Source organism: Chrysemys picta, chromosome 9 (genome assembly GCF_011386835.1).
Source record: "Chrysemys picta bellii isolate R12L10 chromosome 9, ASM1138683v2, whole genome shotgun sequence".
NCBI classification, from domain to species: domain Eukaryota; kingdom Metazoa; phylum Chordata; order Testudines; family Emydidae; genus Chrysemys; species Chrysemys picta.
In genome coordinates, this window is record NC_088799.1 from 50,346,342 (window position 1) to 50,371,636 (window position 25,295).

Here is a 25,295-nt window from a genome sequence, read left to right on the forward strand (position 1 = left end):
AGGTATCTAAGAGCTGGGAAATACAACACGGCACTATTTTACTATGAAGGAGAGAAGAATGATCTTGTCAATGACTGACCGACCAACTACCCAACCAACCCAACTCAAGCCATCCCAGCCTAGTAAAAGAACTGAGCAAATATAAAGAGAGACACTGTGGCCAATAGACTCCTGAGCAATAAGTGGCAAAGCCTTACACTAAATATTGCCGGGGTAGCTGTATCACCATAGGTCCTAGGAGCCTTACTCATGGCCAATGAGTCCTTTCTGCTCAGTGCTGTACAAGCCCCATACATAACGCAGGAGAGAAACAAGGTGGGGGAATAATGTCTTTTATTGGATCAGTTTCTGTTGGTGGAAGGTACGTGCTTTTGAGCTTGACCCTTCCACCAACAGAAATTGGTCCAATACAAGGTGTTACCGCATCTACCTTGTCTCACTCATATCCGGGGACCAATGCGGCCACCACAACACTGTAAATAAATCATGCCAGACAAGCAGACCTGCTGGAATTGGAGTTACAGGATTAGTGGGTGAAGGGGAGACAGGTGGGGCAATAACTGGCTCTCAGCAGAGCCTCGGACAGGTGTTGGATGTAGCAATGTATCTGTTAGGATGCTTTCAAATAGTCACAGCCATTTGCCATGTTCTAATGGGAGTGATTAAGAGCGGGATCGGGGCTGAGGGCTGGGACAGTACCTGATGGTAACGGATGAACACTGAGCCAGTCTCTTTCCAGCACTCTTCAGTCCGGTGTAGATCTGCCCCATCTCCATCGCTCCCTCGAGACCCACCACTTCCAGGAGCTGGTCACTGAGGTCTGGGAGGAGAGAAAGTCAAACACTGCATGTAGGTTCTGACCTTGTCCAGACTGAACTCATGTCCTCAGACACAGCCCCTCACCCAGCCTCTGGTCTAGTACTAACTACCACTGCTCGTTACTATTCCTATCCATTTAGCGACAGGAGCAAGACACTTTACAGAGCAGACATTTACACAGTGATCATGTTACTCATCACAATGCAGCCACCTCTGGAGTGGAACTCAGCAGCCACTGTAAATATGTCAGCAATACTGCCTAACAGTGTAGGGGCAGGTCATGAACCCAAATGCAGCGAGAGGGGAATTTATCTGAACATACTGTAGCTCGCTGTCTTGGAATTTAGCCTGGGCACTGGGGCTAACAGACATTTGCTTGGAGAAAGAGCTGTGAATCCCTAACAGACTTGGGCTCGTTCTGCAAGGAAGTATCTCTGAACACTCAGTCCAATGCTGGGACGGTGTTTGGGAGCTCAGCAGAGAGTGGGGAAATGACACCTCCCCACCTGGGACCAGCTTCAAGGAGGACAGGGACTTTCCCCACGCCAGTCCCCTGCATCACCATGGCCGTGGTGTCTAGGAGCTCTTAATGCACTGCAGCTGGCAGAGGGAAATCTGCCTGGTCATGCACAGAGCAGGGCTACCACAAACACGGGATGTGCTGGGACCAGGGCAGGGCTGGAAGGGGGTGCCTGGGGGCAAACCCATAGCTCACAGTGCTAGAGGGCGGCTGGTCTGGTCTGCAGTAACTTAGAGCAGCACCTGGCTGCTGTAACTTATTCTGGAGTATGTTTTGGCCTCTGGAAAGCCCATAAAGCCATCTTTGCACCCCTCCCAGGGATGCCCTGCAGATCAGAGCCCTTGCCTTTCTGAGCATGCTCCACATGCCTGTCAATCCCAGGGAACTGAGCTAGGGCCTCAGCTAGGAATGGCACAGCTGCCCCGTGTTGGAGGGCTGCGCTGTGACTAGCCCCCATCCCATACAGGTCAGATGCATTTGTGCCCAGGGGGAAGACAAAACAAGGCAAAGGTGGGTCTACAATAAGAAGCTCCACGAGAAAAGAAAACACAAGAAAAGATTCCTGGCCAGGTGACTCAGGCAGTTGACATCCAAATGTTGTCTCTTGTTCATTATCGTCTCTTCCCCAGTCCCTCCTGGTTTCCTGCCTTGGCCACACTTACAGGAGGCAGGACTAGATCCGGGAACACAGTGACACTGAAAAAGCCTAAGGGGTGGTGGTAGAAACCAGCTGAGCATGCTCGCCCAGTGCGAGGCTGGGGCAAAAGGGACAAACGGGACCATCGGAGAGGAGCGGCGAGGTGGCGCTACCTCTGCATACAGCGTTGGTGAGACCATTGCACAAATACGGAATCCAATTCTACTGGCCGCTCTCCAAGAAGGATGTTGAAATACTGGAAAGGGGAGAGTAGAAGCTACAAGACTGATCAGAGGTCTAGAAAACCTGCCAGACAGTGAGCCACTGAGGGTACGTCTACACAGTGCTGGGGAGATAGAGTTTTCAGCTTGGGTAAATATACCCCGCTAGCTTTGATTGAACTAGCTTGCTAAAAATAGCAGTGTGCCCACAGCAGCACAGACAGCAGCTCAGGATGGCCACCTGATCACAATCCTGTCCAACCCGCTGAGTTTGTACTCGGGTGCTAAGCCCAAGCCGGTGCCGGTGCCTGTGCTGCCATGGGCCATGCTGTTATTCTTAGCGAGCCAGCTCAAACAAAGCTATGGTGAGCGTGTTTGGGCCCATCCCTTGGGAATCTGTGCCAATGGTTATTTATTTCACTTATAAAAGATGCAGTTAAGAGGTGATTTGATCTTGGCCGTTAAGTACCTACACGGGGAGGTTTCTGATAGAGGCCTCTTTAACCTCGCAGTTAAAGGTGGAACCAGACCCAATGGCTGGAAGATGAACTCAGCAGAGCAAATGGGAAATAAGATATGTTGGTAACACAGAGAATAATTAACCACTGGACCAGATTCCCAAGGGATTTGTCCAATTCTCCAACACTTGGCTTCACTTGGTCACCAAGTCTGGATCTGTGACTAAGAGCTTCATTCTAGCTCAGTGAGATGTTCTGGGCATGGGGCAGGAATCAGTGGATGAGATTCTCTGGCCTTTGTTATGCAGGAGGTCAGGCTAGATGATCACAATGGTCCCTTCTGACTTTATTAAGATCAAAGCATCTAGTCTGGCCCCTATTTTCTCTAGCTAGTCTATAGTATAGCCAATCTTCGGTGCTCACTGAATACCAGAACTGTTCTCAGTCCCAGTGGAGCAAGCACCTCAACAGCATCCACAAAATCTTCTAGAATACCTGACACTGGGATATGCCCTGTTGGAACAAACCAAGCTGAGACCCATGTTACACGGCACTGAAGACAAGTTGCTAGAACTGGAAGAGCCCTTGGGAATGGGTTTCCAGGGGATTCCAGGAAGCTGCAGGGTTCTGGCAATCTGGCTCTCCTCCCCCATAGACTCCAGACAACAGGCAAGTGGAGCAGCTTCAGAAAGGTCCATGTGTTGTTTAAAGAGGTTCTGCTCCCATGAGAGATTCCCAGCCAGGTGTCTCCTCACATGCAGTCTCCCGAGCCATTCACGCATCAAGCAAGGGCTATCCGGCAGCATGCAGGAGCCCGGCTTCCCCTGGGGTGTGTGATGTTCCCACACAACTTACCAGAGAGAACAGGCTTCACTAGCCTTGACAATGGCGTGACCTGCTGCCCCTGCTTGCTCTGTGGGCTGGTGCATAGGGCACTAGGGCTCAGGGCCCTCCATCCAAGAGCACTGGCAGGGAGCAGTCCTGGAAACGTCCTGAGCACAGGAATGCAGCTGTCTCTGGGTGCACAAGGTGGGATGGGGAAGGCTCCCAGTGCTTCCACTTTACCCCTCACATACCTGGCCCCTGCTGCCTTGTGCGGTCATCTGCACCTGTGCAAAGGGGGTGTGAGCCACCCAGCTCACAACGATCGTGTTTCACACCCACTGAGCCAGGCAGGATGAAGACCTGTTCACAAACTTGTATTTATTTCTTAAGACCTTGCTGATGAATTGACCCCTGGCAGCATAAGCTGGAATTAGCGATGGGAACAATCTGTTCAGTTCTCTGCTCTGTTCCCTGCTACACTAGCCTGTCCACTGCTTTGTCTGGTCCGTTGTCAAAGACTCAGGGGGATGATGCTTTTACCACTTCCCTCGGAGGCGGGTGTGAATGCTGCTCCATTCATTAGGTGAGAGAAGGACTGGAGCACACAATGCCACGTACTCCTTCCAACGAGTGAGCACGTGCCCGTACTCTGAGTGAGATGGCCTGACACCCTCACTGAGTTATAGCTGCTATCCACCACTCCACAAGGCCTGTGCCTAGCCTAGCCGGGATGTAGTCTCTGCTCCTCCACAGCACCTGCGTGTCCGTCCACACCAACCCCACTTTGCCCCTGGGCTGTGCACTCTTGACAAAGACAGAGATGCATTGTTCTGTCTGGATTTTCAAACCAAAGCTCCCCCTTGCGGGCGATGAAATGCTGATGATATTCCGGAAGGACTTCAAAGGCTGGGGCTGAAAAAGCAGCCGCTTGCAATAGCTTGAAGAAGACTTGTTCAGCTCTGCTGGGAAGAGGCTCTGGCAGTGGAGGGAGGGGCTCTGAGAAAGAGGAAGGTACCAAGAGAGGAAAGAGGGAGGCAGAGAAGAGAAATATTGAGATGAGAGACGAATGCTTGTTTTCTGATTAGACCAGACACTGCTGTGGCTTTCTTCTCTGATCAGCATCTCCCACATAACAGCACCCCCTTTGGAGTGGAGGCCCTCTGTCAGCCTGTGGGGTGCACTCAGTGATCTCAGACAGCCCCTTTCCTTGGATGGGAAGACAACACAGATTTCCCCAAACAGAATGCAATGGTCCAGCCTCTCTGCCCCGGTTCTGGCCACTCAGGATTTGACCAGCAGGGAATTCCCCGGCATGGGGGAGCACTGAGCAGGTGGACAGTAGCGTTGCCAGCTCTTGCACCAACTGCCCTTCTCCCCGCAGTGTGGAGGATGGGAGGGTTAATTGGGAACAAGAGGGCAGGTGGAGCACAGCTGCACTCCATCATTTCTCACATGTTGCATGGTCCCGTAGGGACCACAGGCAGCTGGCAGTGGTTAGAGCAGTCCCTAAGCGGCTCTAACTTAGGCTGAAGGGCTGGGGTTGGGTCAGTCGAACTATTAGAATCAGGGAATGTAACTTGCTCTCTGAAGGCCCCCAAGCATATCTTGGTACAGTGGGGTGATGTGCTCTCAGCAACCTGCCTTGCTAAGCTAATGGGCTAATGTATTTGTACCAGTGAGAACGTTTTTAGAGGGTGTGGTTCACTCTTCGATCCAGTCCTGCAAGCTCCTGTAACCAGCATGGGTCCCAGGTGCCAGATCCATGTTTGATAGGGTGTGGCTCAGTCTTCAGGCCAGCCACAGGCAGAAGGGAGCATATTTTCCTGTTGTGGCAATGTGGGTCTCTGAATGCACTAAGGAGACCAAAAGGATGTCAAGGCTGGGACTCTGTTCTGCAATCAGCAGCCAGGAGCCCTCAATAGGTGAGAGTCACTGCGGTCCAAAATACAATCTCCCACCCTGAAAATGTGGCCTACGCTATTTGTTCCTGGATATATGCCCTTGCCTTTGGCTGCATTGAAATGCATGTTGGCTTGGGCCCAGCTCACCAAATTGTCCAGCCCACTCTGCGTAACTGCCCTTAGCATTATTTACCACTCCGCTCAGCTTTGGGTCAGCTGCAGATTTTACCAGCAGTGAGTGATTTTGTATTTCCTCACAGTTCATTGATCAAGAAGCTGAAGAGCAGAGGGGCAAGAACAGATCCCCGGGGGAAACACCTCCACTGGATAGGATTCCCCATTAACAGTGACATTTTGATGTTGGGTATAGATGGATATTGATATCAGTGGTATGGCAGGGCACAGAGAAGCCCTGCAGGATACAGCTACATGGCATCTCCCTGGCTGAGGGCAAGAGGAGACCATCCAGCATACCAACAAGTGTCCTGCCTGCACCATGCCCTGGGCTGAAGCCTGGCAGAGGAGTGCAGGGTCTGCGTTAGCCTCTCAGCCGCTTGCTTACAAGAGGCAGTTCTGATATTGGGTAGCCATTGGCAAAGTGCCCAGGAAGAGTGGGTTCATTGAATAGCCAACTTAGTGCTGAAAGGTCACACTAGGTAACTGACTATAAATGGGCTGGGACAGGATGACCGGAGAAGGATGCAGACGGCAGTCTACCTAGGGCATAGCTCCAGCTATGGAGCAGAAATGGAAGAGTTCAAAGCTGCGAAGCTCTCGCTTTGTTTTTTCGGCTGGGGCAGGAGGCCCCTGAATGGAGGTAACCAGTGGATTTCGAACTCTCCAGCCTGACAATGTCTACGTTTCATTAATGCACAGTCTGAAAGCTCAATCGCATCCAGGGTGTCCTGCCTACCACCCCTAGGAATCCCACCAATGGCGCTCATGAGCCCCTCTTGCCCAGGGATGGGCCACACGATACCAAAGCTGGTGAATACTCCTCAGCAAGGTTCTCCTGATGACCCTCGTGCCTTTAGTTGCTGTTCAGAACACTGACCCGTCTCAACTGGGAAAGTGGATTGCGTTTTAGAAGCATCTTTATAGCCGCACAGAGGGACAAACAGCGAGAGGAACTCACAGAAACAGGCTGGCCAAAGCAATTCAGTAGCATCTTTACGATAACTCCTGAGTGCTAGAGAACACTCTGCACTGCCTTGTGCTGGAGACTCTCCATGGGGGCTCACAGCCCCACTCTGCTCCCTCTGCAGGGCACGGCTCACTCCCAGCACAGCTTGTTCCTATACCACATGCCCCCTGCAGCTCCAGCATAGGGAGCATGCCTGAAGCACACTGAGCTCCAGCTGTCTCTGCTGGGGACCTCTGCCAGGCCCCTGGCTGCTACTACTGTTTACCATTAATGTTGCCCAAGGCAATAGGCATTCAAATTGTGGGTTGTCCACTGGCCCAGATGTGCATCCCCTCCTGCCTTACAGGCCTGGTTCCTGGGAGACTGGTGAGTCAAGAACCACTCTGCAAACATCCCAAGGGACGGTCCATCACGCCAGGAGGAACAGCCACTCTGTTGCTTCAATTGTTCTCCTGAGGCAGCTTCCTCTCAACCGGACGACTGGGGTTATCCAGATGCACAACACCATTGAGCCAGTGACCTCAGGCACTCCCTAGTTTTGAAGCTGAGAACCTACTAATGGAGTAGTTGTGAGTAGGTCTAGAAATCTCCTTGAGGCAGGCAAACCTTTGTCATTACCGACTCCATGGTCTCCCCAACAGACACGAGCGCAAAGGTGGATTTCACGTGGTGTAACCTTAGCCTGGAGGTGAGAGCAGGTCTTCTGCAGGCCAGTTCTCGCCTCCTGTAGCACCTGAATCTTCCCTAGCCAACCACCAAGGTACGGCGAGACATGAATTGCCAGGATGTTCGGGTGAGCGACCATGATGGTCACTGGGTATGTACTCGGGTGGGGGGGAGGGGGGAGGGAGAGGGGCAAAAGAAAAGCTGACCAGTACCGTGCTGTACTTGTAATGATCCTGCCTTGGGCAGAAATGAAGGAGCTGCCTGTGAGCTGGCCTGACGGACATGTGGATATAAGTGTTCAGTCCCATAGGGTTGGAGATTCTGCGGCTGAGTCTAAGGTCACTACTCTGAACTTGCATCTGGGGACCAGGCTGGGGAGACCTCTGGCATGTAAGCTTTCCCACAGCAGAGAAGCACTGTCCCGTGGGAGCCTTATGAGCCAGAATCCACTTGGGCATTTGGCCAACAGGAGATCTATCTGCTTGAAGTTCACTAGCTGGGCCAGTGAGGATGGGCAGTCATGGCTTCCATCATGCTGATGGAAGAAGCTGCTACTGACGTTAGAAAGGAGGATGTGCACATAGGCGGATTGCTATTTTGTGGGGCTTTGGGCCAGAGCAAGTGGGGGCCCCCTCCCCACCTCTTCTGCCTGCAGTCCCCCTCCCCCCCGCCACTTCCTCCCTGGTGCTTCTACTGGGGAAATAGGGTTGGGCAAAGGGGCTTGCCCCACTCCCCCCCCCCCCCGCCCGGCCTGGCACTCCTGCCAGGGAAATGGGGTCAGGCACAGAGGCTTGCCCTGCTTCTCCCGCCTGCCTGGAGCTCCTGCCAGGGAGTGGGGTCAGGGCGCAGGGGCTTGTCCCGGTCCCTGGCAGGAGCGCCAGGGGGGTGGAGCGGGAGAAGCCCCTGTGCCCATCCTGTTCCCCAGCAGGAGCCCTGGGTGGAGCAGGGGTAGGGCGCCGGAGTGACCATTTTTCCGGGTCCCCCTTGGCATGGGCCCCGTTCGCCCAGTGGCTAATCTGCCACTGGATGTGCACCAGCATCACCAAACAAATGTAAGCAGCCTAGCACCTTTCTAGGGTGTTAATAGGTTCCCGGAGTGATAAGAGGTTCATCTGTTGGAAGAGTGACATCAGTTATTTAGAGATTTACCAATCTACAATAGAAAAGCACCTGTCCACTGCTCTGAGCACCCATGGAAATCCCTTAATAAATGACCCACCAATAACACCAACATCACATAACCCAACACCAACATAACCAAAATCACCAGGCATCTCCCCACATCACTCCTGGCAGGCCATACCCACCACCTCTGGCCTTGCAGAAATGATGGGGTGGGGTGAGTGGGAACACCAGCTCAGCACAAGAAAATATCATCGATTCCAGCTTCGATCCACCACAGAGCTTGAAAATTCATTTCTGGCGTGGCCTTGCAGGTTGCCAAAGTGTGGATTAGTAAGGTTCTGCTGAATGTAACAACATCCCATTGCTGGGACTCATTAGACCGTTTGCCTTCTCCTTGCGGAGCAAGCGATGCAGAATATACTGTTCTCAAACGTCAAATTAAACCATTTTGAAAATGGCAAAATGTTACCGATTAACAAAATGACAGTATCATTAGGGTCAGGGCCGGCTCCAGGCACCAGCCTGGCAAGCAGGTGCTTGGGGCGGCCGCTCCGGAGAGGGGCGGCAAGTCCAGCTATTCAGCGACAATTCGGCAGATGGTCCCTCACTCCCGCTCGGAGCGAAGGACCTCCCGCCGAATTGCCGCCGCAGATCGTGATCGCGGCTTTTTTTTTTTTTTTTTTTTGGCTGCTTGGGGCAGCCAAAACCCTGGAGCCGGCCCTGATTAGGGTATTAGAAAGACAGGTGGGTGAGGTAATATCTTTTATAGGACCAACTTCTGTTGGTGAAAGAGACAAGCTTTTAAGCTACACAGAGCTCTGGGAAAGGTACGCAGAGTGTCACAGCTACATACAAGGTGGAACAGATTGTTTAGCATAAGCCATTAACACATATTGCAAGAGACCATTCAAGGGGAAGTGGCCAGTTAACACCCCTCCAATCATAGAACAAAAAAAGGAAGTTAGTTAGGGTTACCATATTTCAGCGAGCAAAAAAGAGGACGGGAGGAGCCCCGCCCCTGCCCCTCCCACTTCCCGCCCCCCCCTGACCTCCCAACCCTCCCCCCGTTCCTTGTCCCCTGACTACCCCCTCCTGGGACCCCTGCCCCTAACTGCCCCCCAGGACTATCTAAGCCTCCCTGCCTCTTGTCCCCTGACTGCCCCAACCTTTATCCACACCCCCACCCCCAGACAGACCCCTGGGACTCCCACGCCCCATCCAACCACTCCCCACCCACTGACAGCCCCCCCCCAGAACTCCCAACCCATCTAAACCCCTCTGCTCCCTGTCCCCTGACTGCTCCGATCCCTCTCCGCACTCCTGCCCCCTGACAGCCCCCCCCAGAACTCCCAACCCATCTAAACCCCTCTGCTCCCTGTCCCCTGACTGCTCCGATCCCTCTCTCCACTCCTGCCCCCTGACAGCTCCCCCCCAGAACTCCCAGCCCCCTACCCCCCCCCGCTCCTTGTCCCCTAACTGCCCCCTCCTAAGACCCCCCCCAACTGCCCCCCAGGACCCTACCCCCTACCTGTACCCTGACTGCCCAAAACTTTCTCCACTGCCCCCAAAAAGCCCCCCCTGTTTCTTGACCTCCACCTCCAGAACCTTCCTGCCCCCTGACCTCCTTACCCTGCTGCTCAGAACAGAGTGTTGGGCTCTGTGCAGCCGAGCCGGACACGTGGCTGAGCTCCCGAGCACAACAAAACCCGGTCTGGCCCTGCACAACAAAACCCGGTCTGGCCCTGCACAGTGCTGCCGGACTGGGCTGCAAAGGAGCTGCCTGCTCAGAATGCAGGGCGGATCCGGCTCCTCTACAGCTGCTCCCGAGTCCAGCCCGGGACTTCCCTGCAGCCCTCCCAGCCACTCTCTGCTAATCCCGGACATTGTGAGAGCTTTGCAAATTCCCCCCGGACGCTATTTTTAGCACACAAAAGGAGGACATGTCCGGGGAAATCCGGACGTATGGTAACCCTAAAGTTAGTGGGTTACAGACTGTTGTAACAAGCCATAAATCCAGTCTCTTTATTAAGACAATCAGGGCCGGCTTTAGCAAGAGCGGGGCCCGATTCCTGGCTTGCCGCAAGCCCCGCCCCCAGGAATCGCGCTGCGCTCCGACCAGGGTCACCGGGCTTGGGTCCGGCCCAGAGCCGCTTGGCGGCCAGAGCCGAGCAGAGCCGCGGGGTCCGGGCCGGACCTGAGCCGCGGGGGCCGGGCCGGGCCAGACCCGAGCTGCACCGCGGGGGCCGGGCCGGACCCAAGCCGTGCCACGGGGGCCGGGCTGGAGCCAAGCCAGGCCGGAGGCGTTGGGGCCAGCGCACTCGGCTGGAACCAGGGCCAGACTGGGCCGCGCCTCCCCGGAGCCCTTCTCCCGTCCCCCGCCACCCCAGTTTACCTGGTGCTGCCTTCCCGCCCCTGCTTCTTTTCAGACTTCCCGCGAACCTCTGATTCGCGGGAAGAAGGAGAGGGGGAGGAGCAGGGGGCGGAGCGTTTGGGGAGGGGAGGAGGGGGAAGTGAGCTGAGGGCGGGGTGTAGAGCTGCGGTGTGGGGCCCTCTTAGTGCGGGGCCCAATTCAGCCAAATCGGCTGAATCGGCTTAAAGCTGGCCCTGCAGACAATGATTTTTAGGGTCTAGCAGAGTTATGAAATTAAGCTCTCCGGCTCATCTTTTGAAGGTGTTGTGCAGGTTTCCTTTGAGGACAAGGACTGACAGGTCAGATATTGCTTTGTGAGAAGTGTCCCCCCACAGGTGATGTGATGTGTCTTTTATCATTTTCCTGTGTGAGTTCCTTCAAGAGCAAAGTGATTTGTTTCACCCACATAGTTATTGTTGGGGCATTTAGTGCACTGGGTGAGGTACATCACCTTGTCTCTCCACTATCATTAAGAAAAGGAATAGAAAGTAAATATTTCAATAAAAAAACTCCAAACCGGACGAAATACTCCATTACCAAGGTAGTGGAGGGCACTGTACCATTGAACTGTGAAAGGTGTCCTGTTGACACTTTCAAACCTTGCAAGAGCCCAGGGAAGGTCACTTAGGCTTGGTCTACACTAAACCCCCAAATCGAACTAAGGTACGCAACTTCAGCTACGTGAATAACGTAGCTGAAGTCGACGTACCTTAGTTCGAACTTACCGCGGTCCAGACCCGGCAGGCAGGCTCCCCCGTCGACTCCGCGTACTCCTCGCGGCGAGCAGGATTACCGGAGTCGACGGGGCACTTCTGAGTTCAATTTATCGCGTCCAGACAAGACGCGATAAATCGAACCCAGAAGTTCGATTGCCTGCCGCCGAACCAGCGCGTAAGTATAGACAAGCCCTTAGAAGTAGAACTGCTCAGATTTTTTTTGTCAAAACACTTTTCTGTTGGAATGTGGCACTTTTACTAAACAGAAATTTGTCATAAAATTGTACCGATTTCAATGAATTTTCCTGTGAACATATTTGTAAACAATTTTTTGGGAAATTTTGTAAAAGAAAAATGTTGATATTTCATTCACGATTTTATTTTATGAATTTTTCACTTTTTGTATTTTTTTTTATTATTTTTACATAATGACATGTTGCATCATGTAAAGCAGTGGCTCTCAACCTTTCCAGACTACTGTACCCCTTTCAGGAGTCTGATTTGACTTGCATACCCCAAGTTTCATCTCATTTAAAAACTACTTGCTTACAAAATCAGACATAAAAATACAAAAGTGCCACAGCACGCTGTTACTGAAAAACTGCTTACTTTCTCATTTTTACCATATAATTATAAAATAAATTGATTGGAATATAAATATTATACTTACATTTCCGTGTATAGTATATACAGCAACATAAACAAGTCATTGTCTGTATGAAATTTTAGTTTGTACTGATTTCGCTAGTGCTTTTTCTGTAGCCTGTTGTAAAACTAGGTAAATATCTAGATGAGTTGATGTACCCCCTGGAAGACCTCTAAGTACCCCCCGGGATACACGTAGCCCTGGTTGAGAACCACTGATGTAAAGCATGTCCTACTATGTCATATTCTGTACAACTAGTACTGATGTGTCATAAAGATAGAGTATAATCGTTGAAATATTCTATTTCTCTTTTTTAAATCAGTAAGAGTAGCTGCTACTTACTACTGTTTGTCTTATTCTCTAGATCGTATTTTCCTGTTTGTGATATAATGAAATATTTTGACACTTTGAAACAAAATAAGATAGCACTTAGAGTACTAATTCGTGGAGCAGCTCTTTTCAGTATCCTTGTGTTAGCCTGGAATCATTTTGCTAAGAGATTGAAAATACTTGCTCATCTAATGTCATGTTATGCACTACTACCACTGACATGTCATTAAAGAATAAAAATAATATAAAAATGAAAAAACATAAAATAAAAATGGAAACAAAATTTCAAAATTCCAAAATGAAAAATTTCAAAGCAATTACTTTTGGCATTTTGATTTCCAGAGAAATTTGAAAATATTTGTCTGCATTCCAATTTGGGAATGAAAACAAATTTCAAAATATCAAAATATACCACAAAACAGAAATTTGGAGTTTTGACCATCTCTTCTTCGAAGGCTTGCCATTTAAACTCACAAATGGTTACAGTTCAGTCAAGTCAGATTTTACCACACTCTGTGTGCAGCATTACCCATCTAGATACTGAGTGGCCAATGCCATAAATCAACATTTAAAAGAAAATACAGACTTATCACAACTCAGAGCATCTAACCCAGTATGATATTCTAGGTGATAGAATTCCCAGAGACTGGCCTAGACAAGCAGATGCAATAGGTCCTCTCATTTACTGCTCTAACAAAGTTCGTATGTTCAATAATCCCTCCCCTCTACTGGTACAGAAATTCTCAACATTTTACAAGCTTATTGAAGAAAAATACCTTAGATCTCTGACAAACAGATGGAGCAGTATGGAGCAGTAATTGGTTAAAGATAGGAAACAAAGAGTAGGAATAAATAAAATAAATCACAATTTTCACAGTGGAGATAGGTATATAGCAGGGTTCCCCAAGGCTTTGTACAGGGACCAGTGCTGTTCAACAATATATTCATAAAAGATCTAGAAAAAGGGGTCAACAGTGAGATGGCAAAGTTTGTAGATGATACAAAACTATTCAAAATAGTTAAGTCCAGTGCAGACTGCGAAAAGCAAAAAAGGGATCTCACAAAACTGGGTGACTGGCCAACAAAATGGCAGATGAAATTCAAAGTTGATAAATGCAAAGCAATGTACTTTGGAAAACATAATCCCAACTATACATACAAAATGATGGGGTCTAAATTAGCTGTTACAACTCAAGAGAGAGATCTTGGAATCATTGTGGATAGTTCTCTGAAAACATCTGCTCAATGTGCAAAGGCAGTCAAAAAAGCTAACAGACTGTTAGGAACCATTAGGAAAGGGATAGATAATAAGACAGAAAATATCAAAATACCACTATATAAATCCATGGTACGTCTACACCTTGAAACACTGTGTGCAGTTTTGGTCGCTCCATCTCAAAAAAGATATATTAGAATTTGAAAAAGTACAGAGAAGGGCAACAAAAATGATTAGGGGTGTGGAACAGGCTCCATGTGAGGAGAGATTAAGAAGACTGGGACTGTTCAGCTTGGAAAAGAGACGACTAAGGAGGGATATGATAGAGATCTATAAAATCATAACTGGTGTGGAGAAAGTTGAATAAGGAAGTGTTATTTACCCCATTCACATAACACAAGAACGAGGGGTCACCCAGTGAAATTAATAGGCAGTAGGCCAAAAGTATAATTGGGTTAAAAAAAGAACTAGATAAATTCATGGAGGATAGGTCCATCAATGGCTATTAGCCAGGATGGGCAAGGACACAACCCCATGCTTTGGGTGTCCCTAAACCTCTGACTGCCAGATGCTGGGACTGGATGACATGGAGTGGATCACTCAATAATTGCCCTGTTCTGTTCACTCCTTCTGAAGCACCTGGCACCACCCACTGTTGGAAGACAAGATACTGGACTAGCTGGACCAATGATCTGACCCAGTATAGCCATTCTTATGTACTCCTTGTAATGATTCTAAACAGGCAGGTCCAGGGCCAAATGGAGCTAGAAATCATTAAGAATTGCTCAGTGATGGGGATCTCGGTAGATGCTGGGCCACTGCTTCCCTGCCCTTCCTCCCACAAACACCTATTCCCCCTGGAGCTATGGAGCACCACAGACTCATGCTCTGGTGCTCTGGCTACTGATGGCTGCGTTGTGTCAGGCAAAAAGGCAGGGCATGAAGCTGGCTGGGGGGTGTCAGGCTTGGATTTTCCCAATCTTTTTCCAGCTCACCCTGAGTGGCAAACTGCCCTGATGATCGTGTTCCATCTTGAAGGGTTTGGCCACATGAGAGTCTGGCTGGTTTTGTCGGCATAATCTTTGAGTTCCACCAGTCATTTGGGCACCCTCTGCCAGAGCCAACTGGCCATGTGATGCTGCTAATTCCCCAGCAGATGCCTTCCCAAATAGGCCTTTCCCTCCCCAGTTCATCTCATGCCAGAAGCTATTACCGAGCTTTTCCAGAGATCCCCAATCTGAAGTTTATAAGACAATCTCTTCTGCAACTAGCACTGACAAAACCAACACCTTCCCTCCGCCCTTCCCCCCACGATTACAGGGATTTCAAAACATGATTAACATCTATGTTGTCTGGATCCCCTGGCTCAAAACTGGCTTCCTTGAATCTTCTCAATTAGTTAAAACAATTCCCTCCACTCACCACAGCCCATTCATGACAAGGACCTTTTGAGGACGATAAAGGAGAGGGCACTATTGGGCTCATAATGGAAAACAAATCTAGAACATAACATAAGAACAGCCATACTGGGTCAGACCAAAGGTCCATCTAGCTCAGTGTCCTGTCTTCTGACAGCGGCCAATGCCAGGTGCTTCAGAGGGAATGAACATAATAGGCAATTATCGAGTGATCTATCCCCGGTCACCACTCCCAGCTTCTGGCAAACACCATCCCTGCCCATCCTGGCTAATAGCCATTGATGGTCCTCAGCTTTACCTCTGCAGGGGCTCTCATCCACTTCTCCAATCAATGCCTTTATGAAAGCTAGCAGAGGTGAGACTTCCTGCAAAAGGAAGAAACATAAAGGCTATTGCAGGTGACCGCCACATCGTGGCTGGGCTGGGCTTAATAACTCTGCACTTGCTTTATTATTTACAGCACTTTGAGATTACTGGCAATCGTAACATTGTCTCATCTATTGTCCCAAAGGCAGATGTTCCTTTCAAATGTGGCACATCCAAGCAGAGTGAAATGGCTCCCTGTTTGTTTTGTTTTCTGTCAAGCAACCCCCGAGCCCCAGTGGGCTCAGCCCCGGGGCAGATCTGGGGCCAGTGACTTGGAGCGACAGTCCCAGCCCATGTTCTTACAAACCATGCAGAGTTGTTAGTCTGATACATACAGACTACAGTTCCTAAGAGTTTATCCCTGGTGCACACAGCATGGGAAGGGCTCTCTCATACATAGCTAGCACTAATCTCAATCAAGAAATTGTGCTTGGGGGAACCTTTTGTCCTGCAGCTAGGGGCAGCTGCATGAGAAGTAGACTGGTTGGAAGTTTGAACAGAGGAGCTCTGCCGTGGTTTGGAGAGTTAGTGCTACATCTGCGGAAGCTCTGCTGCAGGGTCTTCAAACCGTGACTAGGAAATGCGCTCTCATATTGTAAAATGCAGTAAGTTAGAGAAGACTGTCAGTAGACAGGGTTCACTGAATGACCCAACTGCCTGGAACAATCCTTATTTACAGAGCATTTTCCAAGTGCTCGGCAAACAGTGAATAATTAACCCTTACAACCCCCTTGCGAGGTAGACCTAGGGGACGGATATTGTCCCTTTCACACATTGGTAGACCGACCCATTCAAGAATCTTGCTCAAAGGCAAAGAGCAAGCCAGTGGCCGGGTGGAACTAGAACTTGGGCGCTCCCAGCCTCACACTCAGTCAACGAGACAGTAGCTGCTTCTACGACACAACACTAACAAAGACCCTATTAGACCCCAATAGTTTCAAGCCTCAGTTCCCGTCTGCCTCTGACCTGGTCAAATTAAGAAAAGCCACCAACTCTGCAGTGCAAGTGAACCCATCTGGGCCCCACTGGTGGTGTGGGATGAGTGATGAACAAAGGCAGGCTCCACGTTTACTCCAGCACAGAGTCACACTAACTATGTGACTATGAAAATGGCAAGACTTAGTGCTGCTGGGGAGAGCCATGGGAGAGCAGGGCAGTCAGGGACTCATTAACCCAACCAGCCAATCCTGGAGCTTTTAAAAACTTCTTGTATTCCCGGAAACTGGGCCAAATAATCACTGTTCCCCATAGTGCCTTCCGAATTTGTTACTTATGTTTGTCAAAGGCCTCTGGAGACCATCCAGGCAGTACGCAAATGATCCAGACTCTGCGCGCTCATGCCAGCGAATGGTGTCAGGAAGGCAATGCTCACCCCTGCCAGCGATGGAGCTGTCCGAGACTCAGCCCCTCCCCATGTGCTGGAGAAGGATTCCCCCGTGTTTCACAGGGAAAGTTCAAGGCCAATCCCCAGACAGAAGCAGGGGCTGAATCGATTTCCACTCCCAGTCAGTGAGCTGCAATGGTCCCAACTGGGCCTCAGGGAGCAGAAAAACAGGACAGGCAGAGCAACCTGAGCTCTCCTGGCTCACAGCTGTCATTTTGTTCATGCTGTGTATGCACCCATCAACAGCAATGATCTCTCCGCAGGGTTCTGCTTCCCCTCAGCTTGGCCAAAACCCAGCCAGTTAGTTCCTTGAAGCTCAGCAGTCAGATCCAAGCCCCAAATCCACAGGGGGGCTGTGAGCAGAGAGAGGCAGTGGCTGAAATGGAGTCCCATCATGCTGCCTGCCCTGGCAGCTGTTCCACCGCACACATTCCACATCATTTTCTTTACCAAATCTGGTCACTCAGGAACACCAGCACACAATCCTCCTCCACAGCAGGCGGTCGGACAGGTAGCCTGGGGGACAGAGGCCAGTAACAGATGCTTTCGAGGAAGGTCCCCGAAACTGCACAGACTCATAGAACCACAGGGTGAGAAGGGACCGTAAGGGTCAGTTAGTTTAATCCCCTGCCAAGACGCAGGATTTGTTGTGTCTAAACCAGTGGTGGGCAACCTGTGGCCCACGGGCCGCATGTGGCCCACCAAGGTAATCTGATTGTGGGCAGCAAGACATTTTGCTGATGTTGATCATCCGCAGGCACGGCCCCCCCTCAGCTCCCAGTGGCCGCAGTTTGCCGTTCCCAGCCAATGGGTGCTGCGGGAAGCGGTGATCTGCAGGGATGTGCTGCTTCCTGCAGCTCCCATTGGTGGGAACAGTGAACCGCGGCCACTGGGAGTTGCGGGGGGCCATGCCTGCGGACTGTCAATGTCAGCAAAATGTCTCGTGGCCCGCAATCAGATTACCCTGATGGGCTGCATGTGGCCTGATGGGCTGCAGATTGCCCACCACTGGTCTAAACCATCCAAGACAGATGGCTATTCAGCCTCCTTTTGAAAACCTCCAGTGAAGGAACTTCCATGACTTCCCCTAGGCAGTTTGTTCCATTGTCCTACTGTTCTTACAGTTAGGAAGTTTTTCCTGAGATTTAATCTAAAGCTGCTGTGCTGTAGTTTGACCCCATTGCCTCTTGTCCTGCCCTCTGTGACAAGAGAGAACAACTTTTCTCCATCTTTCTTATGGCAGCCTTTCATGTATTTGAAGACCGCTATCATGTCCCCCGTCAATTTCCTCTTTTTCAAACTAAACATACCCAGTTCCTTCAGCCTTTGCTCCTATGGCTTGCTTTCCATCCCTTTGATCATCTTTGTCACCCACCTTTGGTCCTTTCTGGTTTCTCTACATCCTTTTTATACAGCAGTGACCAAAACCAGACACAGTACTCCAGCTGAGGCCTAACCAGGGCTGAGTAGAGCGGTACTATCACGTCCCATGACTTGCATGCTATGCCTCTTTAAATGCAACCCAACACTGCATTTGCTTTTTTTGCAACAGCATCGCATTGCTGACTCATGTTGAGGTTGTGATCCACCACAACTCCCAAATCTGTTTCAGCCATACTGCTGCCAAGCCAGTTATCCCCCATTCTGTATTTGTGCATTTGGTTTTTCTTGCCTAAGTGCAGCACCTTACATTTGTCCTTGTAGAATTTCATTTTATTGTCTATAGCCCAGTTCTTCAATTTATCAAGGTCCCTTTGAATGTTAGCTCTATCCTCCATAGTGTCTGCAATTTTGTGTCATCTGCAAATTTGATCAGTATGCTCTCTATTCCTACATCCAGGTCATTAGTGAAGATGTTAAATAACACCAGACCCAGAACAGATCCCTGTGGAACCCCTCTTGAGACCTCCTTCCAATCTGACATCATTCCATTAATATCAGGGGGTAGCCGTGTTAGTCTGTATCCTCAAAAACAACAAGGAGTCCGGTGGTACCTTAAAGACTAACAGACTTATTTGGGCATAAGCTTTCGTGGGTAAAAAACCTCACTTCTTCAGATGCATGGAGTGAAAGTTACAGATGCATTCCATTAATAGTTACTCTTTGCCTATTATTTATTATTATTTGGTATTATTTATTATTTGTTTTACAGTAGCACTAAGATCAGGGTCCCATTGTGCTAGGTGCTGTACATACACATAGTAAGAGACATTTTATCAATCCTACCAAGTCCTCGATTTCAAAGTTATCAAATGGCAGTGAGTTCTAGGAGGTAATAATGTGTTGGGTAAGAAAGTATTTTTGATCAATTTTGTATTTGCCACCTTTCAATCTCATTGAACGTTCCCTTGTTCAAGAACAGGCTACGTTTTAGTCATGGATATTTTTATTAAAAGTCATGGACAGGTCACGGGCAGTAAACAAAAATTCACAGCTCCCTACCCGGTTCTGTGTGTCCCTGCAGCATCTAGCGGGAGGGAAGGCCGGGAGGCTCCCCATGCTGCCCCCCGCCATGAGCTCCGGCTCCACAGCTCCCATTGGCCAGGAACCGCAGCCAATGGGAGCTGTGGGGGGAGGTGCCTAGGAGCACGGGCAGTGCGAGGAGCTCCCCTGGCCCCTCCACCTAGGAGCTGCAGGGACATGCCGGCCGCTTCGAGGAAGCTCCCCCGTGGTAAGCACCACCACGCACCCCAACCCCCTGCCCCAGTCCTGAGCCCCCTCCCATACCCAAACTGCCCCAGCAGCAGCTGGTGCGGCTGGCACAAGGGCTGCCTGATCTGTTCAGTCAGCCCCAGAGTCAGCCACTGCAGAAGTCACGGACCCCCATGACAGACATGCAGCCTTAGTTATAAGACAGGAGGAATAGGAGCACTTCTCTCTCCTTCCTATTGGGCATGTGAAGGTAACACATTAGAGAACGTGAGGTGCTTCGATCACACACATGACTCCGTATGGCTCCAAGTCATAAGTACAAACATGCCACTAGGGCTATGCTATCAGCATCCCAATGAAGAACACGGCTTGGAGTGCAGTGCTGAGGGAGCTCCGAGAGGCAGCTCAGTCTAATCACCCAGAACAATGGATGGTCAGAGCACATTGGGACAAGAGTTACAGAAGCTGTTTCTCAGCATCATTGCTTCTCGGAACAGCTAGTTCTAGACACAGGTTATTTAACGCTGAACTCTGGCACCTCACTGCTTTCTGGGCTTTTTCTCTCTGATCTCAGCCTGTCCCTTCTCCAGCTGTAATTTCTGCCCTACACTTTGCTGAGTTCAGAGATGGCTGTGTCTCACTGACACCTGGACAGAAGGTTTTGTCTGCCTCTGCTGCACGTTGGCACCCAGCAGCTCTCCCCCAGCTCCTACTTAAAATAATCCCACAAAGCCTTGCTAGTTTTCTGTGCATGCCCTTTGGAGTTACTTGCGTTACAGTGGAACCCACCCCTCCTGCAGCAGCTCTCTCTTCCCGCAAACTCCCCAGTGGTTAGTTAATTTACCCCCTGCCCCTTTATACCATCTTCTCCTTTGCACATTGGGGCTCTGAAGTTCCTCTGTCTTCCTAGCCCTGTGGAAGCACTTCACAGAGCCCTACCACAGAAGCCCTAAATGTCGCCTTCAGGAACAATCCCCGGCATCTCCCTATGTTTAAAGATTTTGCTTTGAGATATTGAACGGCAATCTGCAGAGCTATCCCCACTGGATTTATGGGCTAGCAGGACTAGTAGTTAAGCATATGACTCAATTCATATCTAGTGAACACACACAATCTGTGCTATATAATAATCCCCAATTCGTAGGAGACTGGAGGCTAGACTAAAACTTGAGGAGGCTGAAAAACACAAGGGGTTCTGTTTGTTTATTGTATTGACTCCCTCAAGCAGCTAGAGGGCTTTCTAATAAATCTGTGTTTGTTTATTTCCCATCCTTTGCCTCTGGGGCAGGATGGCACCCTTGCCTCCTCTTTGTGGGTTCCCTTTACTTTGACTTTGTCACTAGTGCTGACTCTCACACCGCAAAGGGTTTATCTCCATGCCCAAGTCTGGATGAAGGATGGAATTAAAATGGGGAGGGACCAGGGTATAATTCTCTTGAAGCCCTTGGTCTGTGTCCTCCTATGGAGGACAAGATTTGCAAAGCAAGTGTTTAGTTTGGGCCCTCTGAACATAGCCACAAACAGAGGGGGGGAGCTATGCATGCTGGTGTGACTACACTGAGCCCGATTCCCCCTGCCCTGCACCTCTGCAGCCATCTCCCCTGGGCACAGGTGGTGCAGGTGGAAATTGCCACACCAGGCCCAGGGCCACAGGGAGTCAGGCCTGTTATCTGACTAAGGAGGTATAAGCAACGGGCAGTGCCCCTCCAGTTTGTGCCACTCCCATGGCTGTCTAAGTCATACTGCGCGGCAGCCTATCAGGGCTTTCACAGGCCACTGTCAAGGGAATAGCAGCTGCAGAGCTTCCTTCAAGCACCTTCAAAGTCCCTCCCAAGTCCCCAGGGCCGGCTCCAGGCACCAGCCCACCAAGCATGTGCTTGGGGCGGCGCCTGGAGGGGGGTGGCGGGGCGCTCTGGCCCGAGAGCGGGGCCGCGACTGGGCTCGCCGTCCTCCCCGCGGCGCTCCTGCCGCCGGAGAGAGCGGAGAGCCCTGGCCGGGCTCGCCGCCCTCCCCCCGGCGCTCTGGCCGCCGGGGGCTCTCCGCCTTCCCCCCGGCGGCCAGAGCACCGGGGGGAGGGCGGCGAGCCCGGCCGGGGCTCTCCGCTCTCCCTGGCGCCCAGAGCGCTGGGAACAGGGCGGAGAGCCCGGCTGGGCTCTCAGAGGGTTACCATATTTCAGCGAGCAAAAAAGAGGACGGGAGGAGCCCCGCCCTAGCCCCGCCCCTGCCCCTCCCACTTCCCGCCCCCCCTGACCTCCCAACCCTCCCCCCGTTCCTTGTCCCCTGACTACCCCCTCCTGGGACCCCTGCCCCTAACTGCCCCCCAGGACTATCTAAGCCTCCCTGCCTCTTGTCCCCTGACTGCCCCAACCTTTATCCACACCCCCACCCCCAGACAGACCCCTGGGACTCCCACGCCCCATCCAACCACTCCCCACCCACTGACAGCCCCCCCCCAGAACTCCCAACCCATCTAAACCCCTCTGCTCCCTGTCCCCTGACTGCTCCGATCCCTCTCCGCACTCCTGCCCCCTGACAGCCCCCCCCAGAACTCCCAACCCATCTAAACCCCTCTGCTCCCTGTCCCCTGACTGCTCCGATCCCTCTCCGCACTCCTGCCCCCTGACAGCCCCCCCCAGAACTCCCAACCCATCTAAACCCCTCTGCTCCCTGTCCCCTGACTGCTCCGATCACTCTCTCCACTCCTGCCCCCTGACAGCTCCCCCCCAGAACTCCCAGCCCCCTACCCCCCCCCGCTCCTTGTCCCCTAACTGCCCCCTCCTAAGACCCCCCCCAACTGCCCCCCAGGACCCTACCCCCTACCTGTACCCTGACTGCCCAAAACTTTCTCCACTCCCCCCAAAAAGCCCCCCCCGTTTCTTGACCTCCACCTCCAGAACCTTCCTGCCCCCTGACCTCCTTACCCTGCTGCTCAGAACAGAGTGTTGGGCTCTGTGCAGCCGAGCCGGACACTTGGCTGAGCTCCCCTGCACAACAAAACCCGGTCTGGCCCTGCACAACAAAACCCGGTCTGGCCCTGCACAGTGCTGCTGGACTGGGCTGCAAGGGAGCTGCTGGCTCAGAATGCAGGGCGGATCCGGCTCCTCTACAGCTGCTCCTGAGTCCAGCCCGGGACTTCCCTGCAGCCCTCCCAGCCACTCTCTGCTAATCCCGGACATTGTGAGTGCTTTACAAATTCCCCCCGGACGCTATTTTTAGCACACAAAAGGAGGACATGTCCGGGGAAATCCGGACGTATGGTAACCCTAGGCTCTCCGCCCTCCTCCCGGTGCTCTGGCCGCCAGGGGCTCTCCGCCTTCCCCCTGGCGCTCTGGCCACCGGGGAGAGCGGAGAGCCCCGGCCGGGTTCCCCGCCCTCCTACCGGCGCTCTTGCCGGTGGGGGATTGCTCGGTGCCCTCCCCTGCCGCGCTGGCGGGGGGTGTGTGTGGCTTTTTTGCATAGGGCGGCAAAAAAGCCAGAGCCGGCCCTGCAAGTCCCCCACAGCAGTGCCAACCCCAAGCATGCAAAAGTCCTGAGTCAGGGCCCAGAAATTATGAGATTGGCTTAGAAATCATGAGAGTTTAAATCACAGTAAAAGTTGTTTCTCTGTCTTCTGGTCTCTGAGCTGCTAGGTCGCCCTCAGCTCATGCCCTCAAAAGGTTTTCTTTTCAACCAGGAGGGCTAGAAAGGCCAGCTGAGATTCTCACACAATCACCTGACTCTAGGAGTTGGGGCTTGCAGAAAACCACCAGCTATCGTGAAACGTGCAGATGCCAGAGCTGGCCATGCTGCAGTAGGGGCTTCGAGGGAGTATAACAGGATGAGCTCCACAGTTTCATTCCCATCTTTTCCCCTCGAAGCAGCAACGACTGCTCCAGCAACAGCAGCCACCAGCTACCACCTCCATCCCTCAGCGAGACTCCACCAGCAGGGAGAGGAATTCTGGCCTCCCAGGGCACTGCCAAGAACGCCCCAGCCCTTGCCGTCTGGGGTCAGACTTCTGAAGAGCCAGGCAGCACCTCACATTCTCCTCCTGCCCCCTCCCATGCTGCCAGGACTCAGCCCCACGGCAGGCTGCATCTCCCCCTCGAGCACTCCCCTCCCCACAAGAACCCTGCACCTGTGCCTCAACTGATCACGTTAATAATCACCTCCCTCTGCTCTGGAGAGCAGCTGCCCACAGCCCGGAGCTCAGGGGCTCCAGAACGCCCGCAGGCCCCTGGCTCGCTGGCACAGCCCGAGCTCTTCACCACCAACTCACGGTAACCCAGCCCCATGACAACTCTCTCTGTACCTGGGGCCCCACCACGGCCAGTTCTGCTGCCCCCGACCCGCACCCGCCCCACCACACAGACAACAGGAGGAAACAAGCCAGGAAGCCCCAGCCAGTGCCTTAGGGTTGCCAACCTTCTAATTGCACAAAAACGAACACCCTAGCCCCCCCACTTCCCTGAGGCCACATTCCTGCCCTGCCCCTTCCCCGAGGCCCTACCCCCCACTCACTATATTCCCCCTCCCTCGGTGGCTTGCTCTCCCCCACCCTCACTCACTTTCATGGGCTGAGGCAGGGGGTTGGGGTACGGGAGGGGGGTGAGAGCTCTAACTGGGTGTGCGGGCTCCGGGGTGGAGCCAGAAATGAGGGGCTCAGGGTGCAGAAGGCGGCAGGTGGTTGGGGTGTGGGAGGGGGTGAGGGCTCTGACTGGGGGTGCGGGTTCTGGGGTGGGGCTGGGGCTTTGGGGTACAGGAGGGGGCTCCAGGCTGGGGCAGAGGGGTTCTGGGTGTGAGAGGGGGCTCCAGACTGGGACTGGGGGTTGGGGTGCAGGGAGGGTGAGGCCTCTTTCTGGGGATGTGGGCTCTGGGGTAGGGCTGGGGATGAGGGGTTTGGGGTGCAGGAGGGGGCTCCAGGCTGGGGCAGAGGAGTTCAGGGTGTGGGAGGGGGCTCGGGGTTGGGGCACAGGCTTACCTCTGGCGGCTCCTGGTCAGTGGCGCAGTGAGGCTAAGGCAGGCTCCCTGCCTGTCTTGGCTTCACAATGTGCCCCGGAAGTGGCCAGCCAGTCCAGCTCCTAGGCGGAGGTGTGGCAGGCGGCTCTGCGTGCTGCTCTCACCCACAGGCACCGCACCCGCAGCTCCCATTGGCCGCAGTTCCTGGCCAATGGGAGTGCAGAGCTCGTGATCAGGGCAGGGGCAGCAAGCGGAGCCCTGTGGCCCCCTCAACTAGGAGCCGGACCTGCTGGCCCTTCCAGGGCGCACCGCAGAGCCAGGACAGGTAGGGAGCCTGCCTTAGCTCTGCAGCACCGACAACTGGACTTTTAACAGCCCGGTCAGTGGTGCTCTCCGCAGCTGCCAGGGTCTATTTTCGACCGGGTGTTCTGGTCAAAAACTGGACACCTGGTCATCCTACAGTGCCTGGGAAGGCATCATCGACAGCTCCCCACTACTCCCCGTGCAGAGCAATCAGCAAACAGCCTCCTCAGACAGAGCCCAGACACAGACACCAGGCCCTGAGTCTTACGCTGACCTAACTGAGATCTGTGTCCAATAATCCCCACACCATCCACTGGGTTATCGCTAACCAATCCCCCACTTGCTCTGCTCTGCTCCACAGCATCCTGGCTGGCTGGCAATGCAGGTTGAGGTTCACTCACAGCTGGTCCTGCCCCCATTCACACCCAGGGCACTCTATTCACCACCCACCCGCACCGAGGGGAAGGGGGGATAACCCACCTGCTCCCTTTGTACACATAGGGAGAGATGGTCCTTGAGTTGGAGAAAGGCAGGAGTATTAACGCCATTGTATACATGGGGCCATGTCAGGATAGTCAAAGGAACCATCTTTTGACCATT

General features: G+C 52.4%; 1 protein-coding gene across 6 annotated transcripts in view; it reads right to left on the reverse strand.

The window, feature by feature from the left end:
* DGKG (diacylglycerol kinase gamma) overlaps positions 1–25,295 on the reverse strand; it is a 140,858-nt gene that overhangs the window by 9,580 nt on the left and 105,983 nt on the right. For all 6 annotated transcript variants that reach the window (XM_005308632.5, XM_042853455.2, XM_005308628.5 and 3 more), the window contains one exon: positions 700–820. In XM_005308632.5, coding sequence (XP_005308689.2) covers positions 700–820 — 121 coding nt within the window. The remainder of the gene's footprint in view (positions 1–699; positions 821–25,295) is intronic.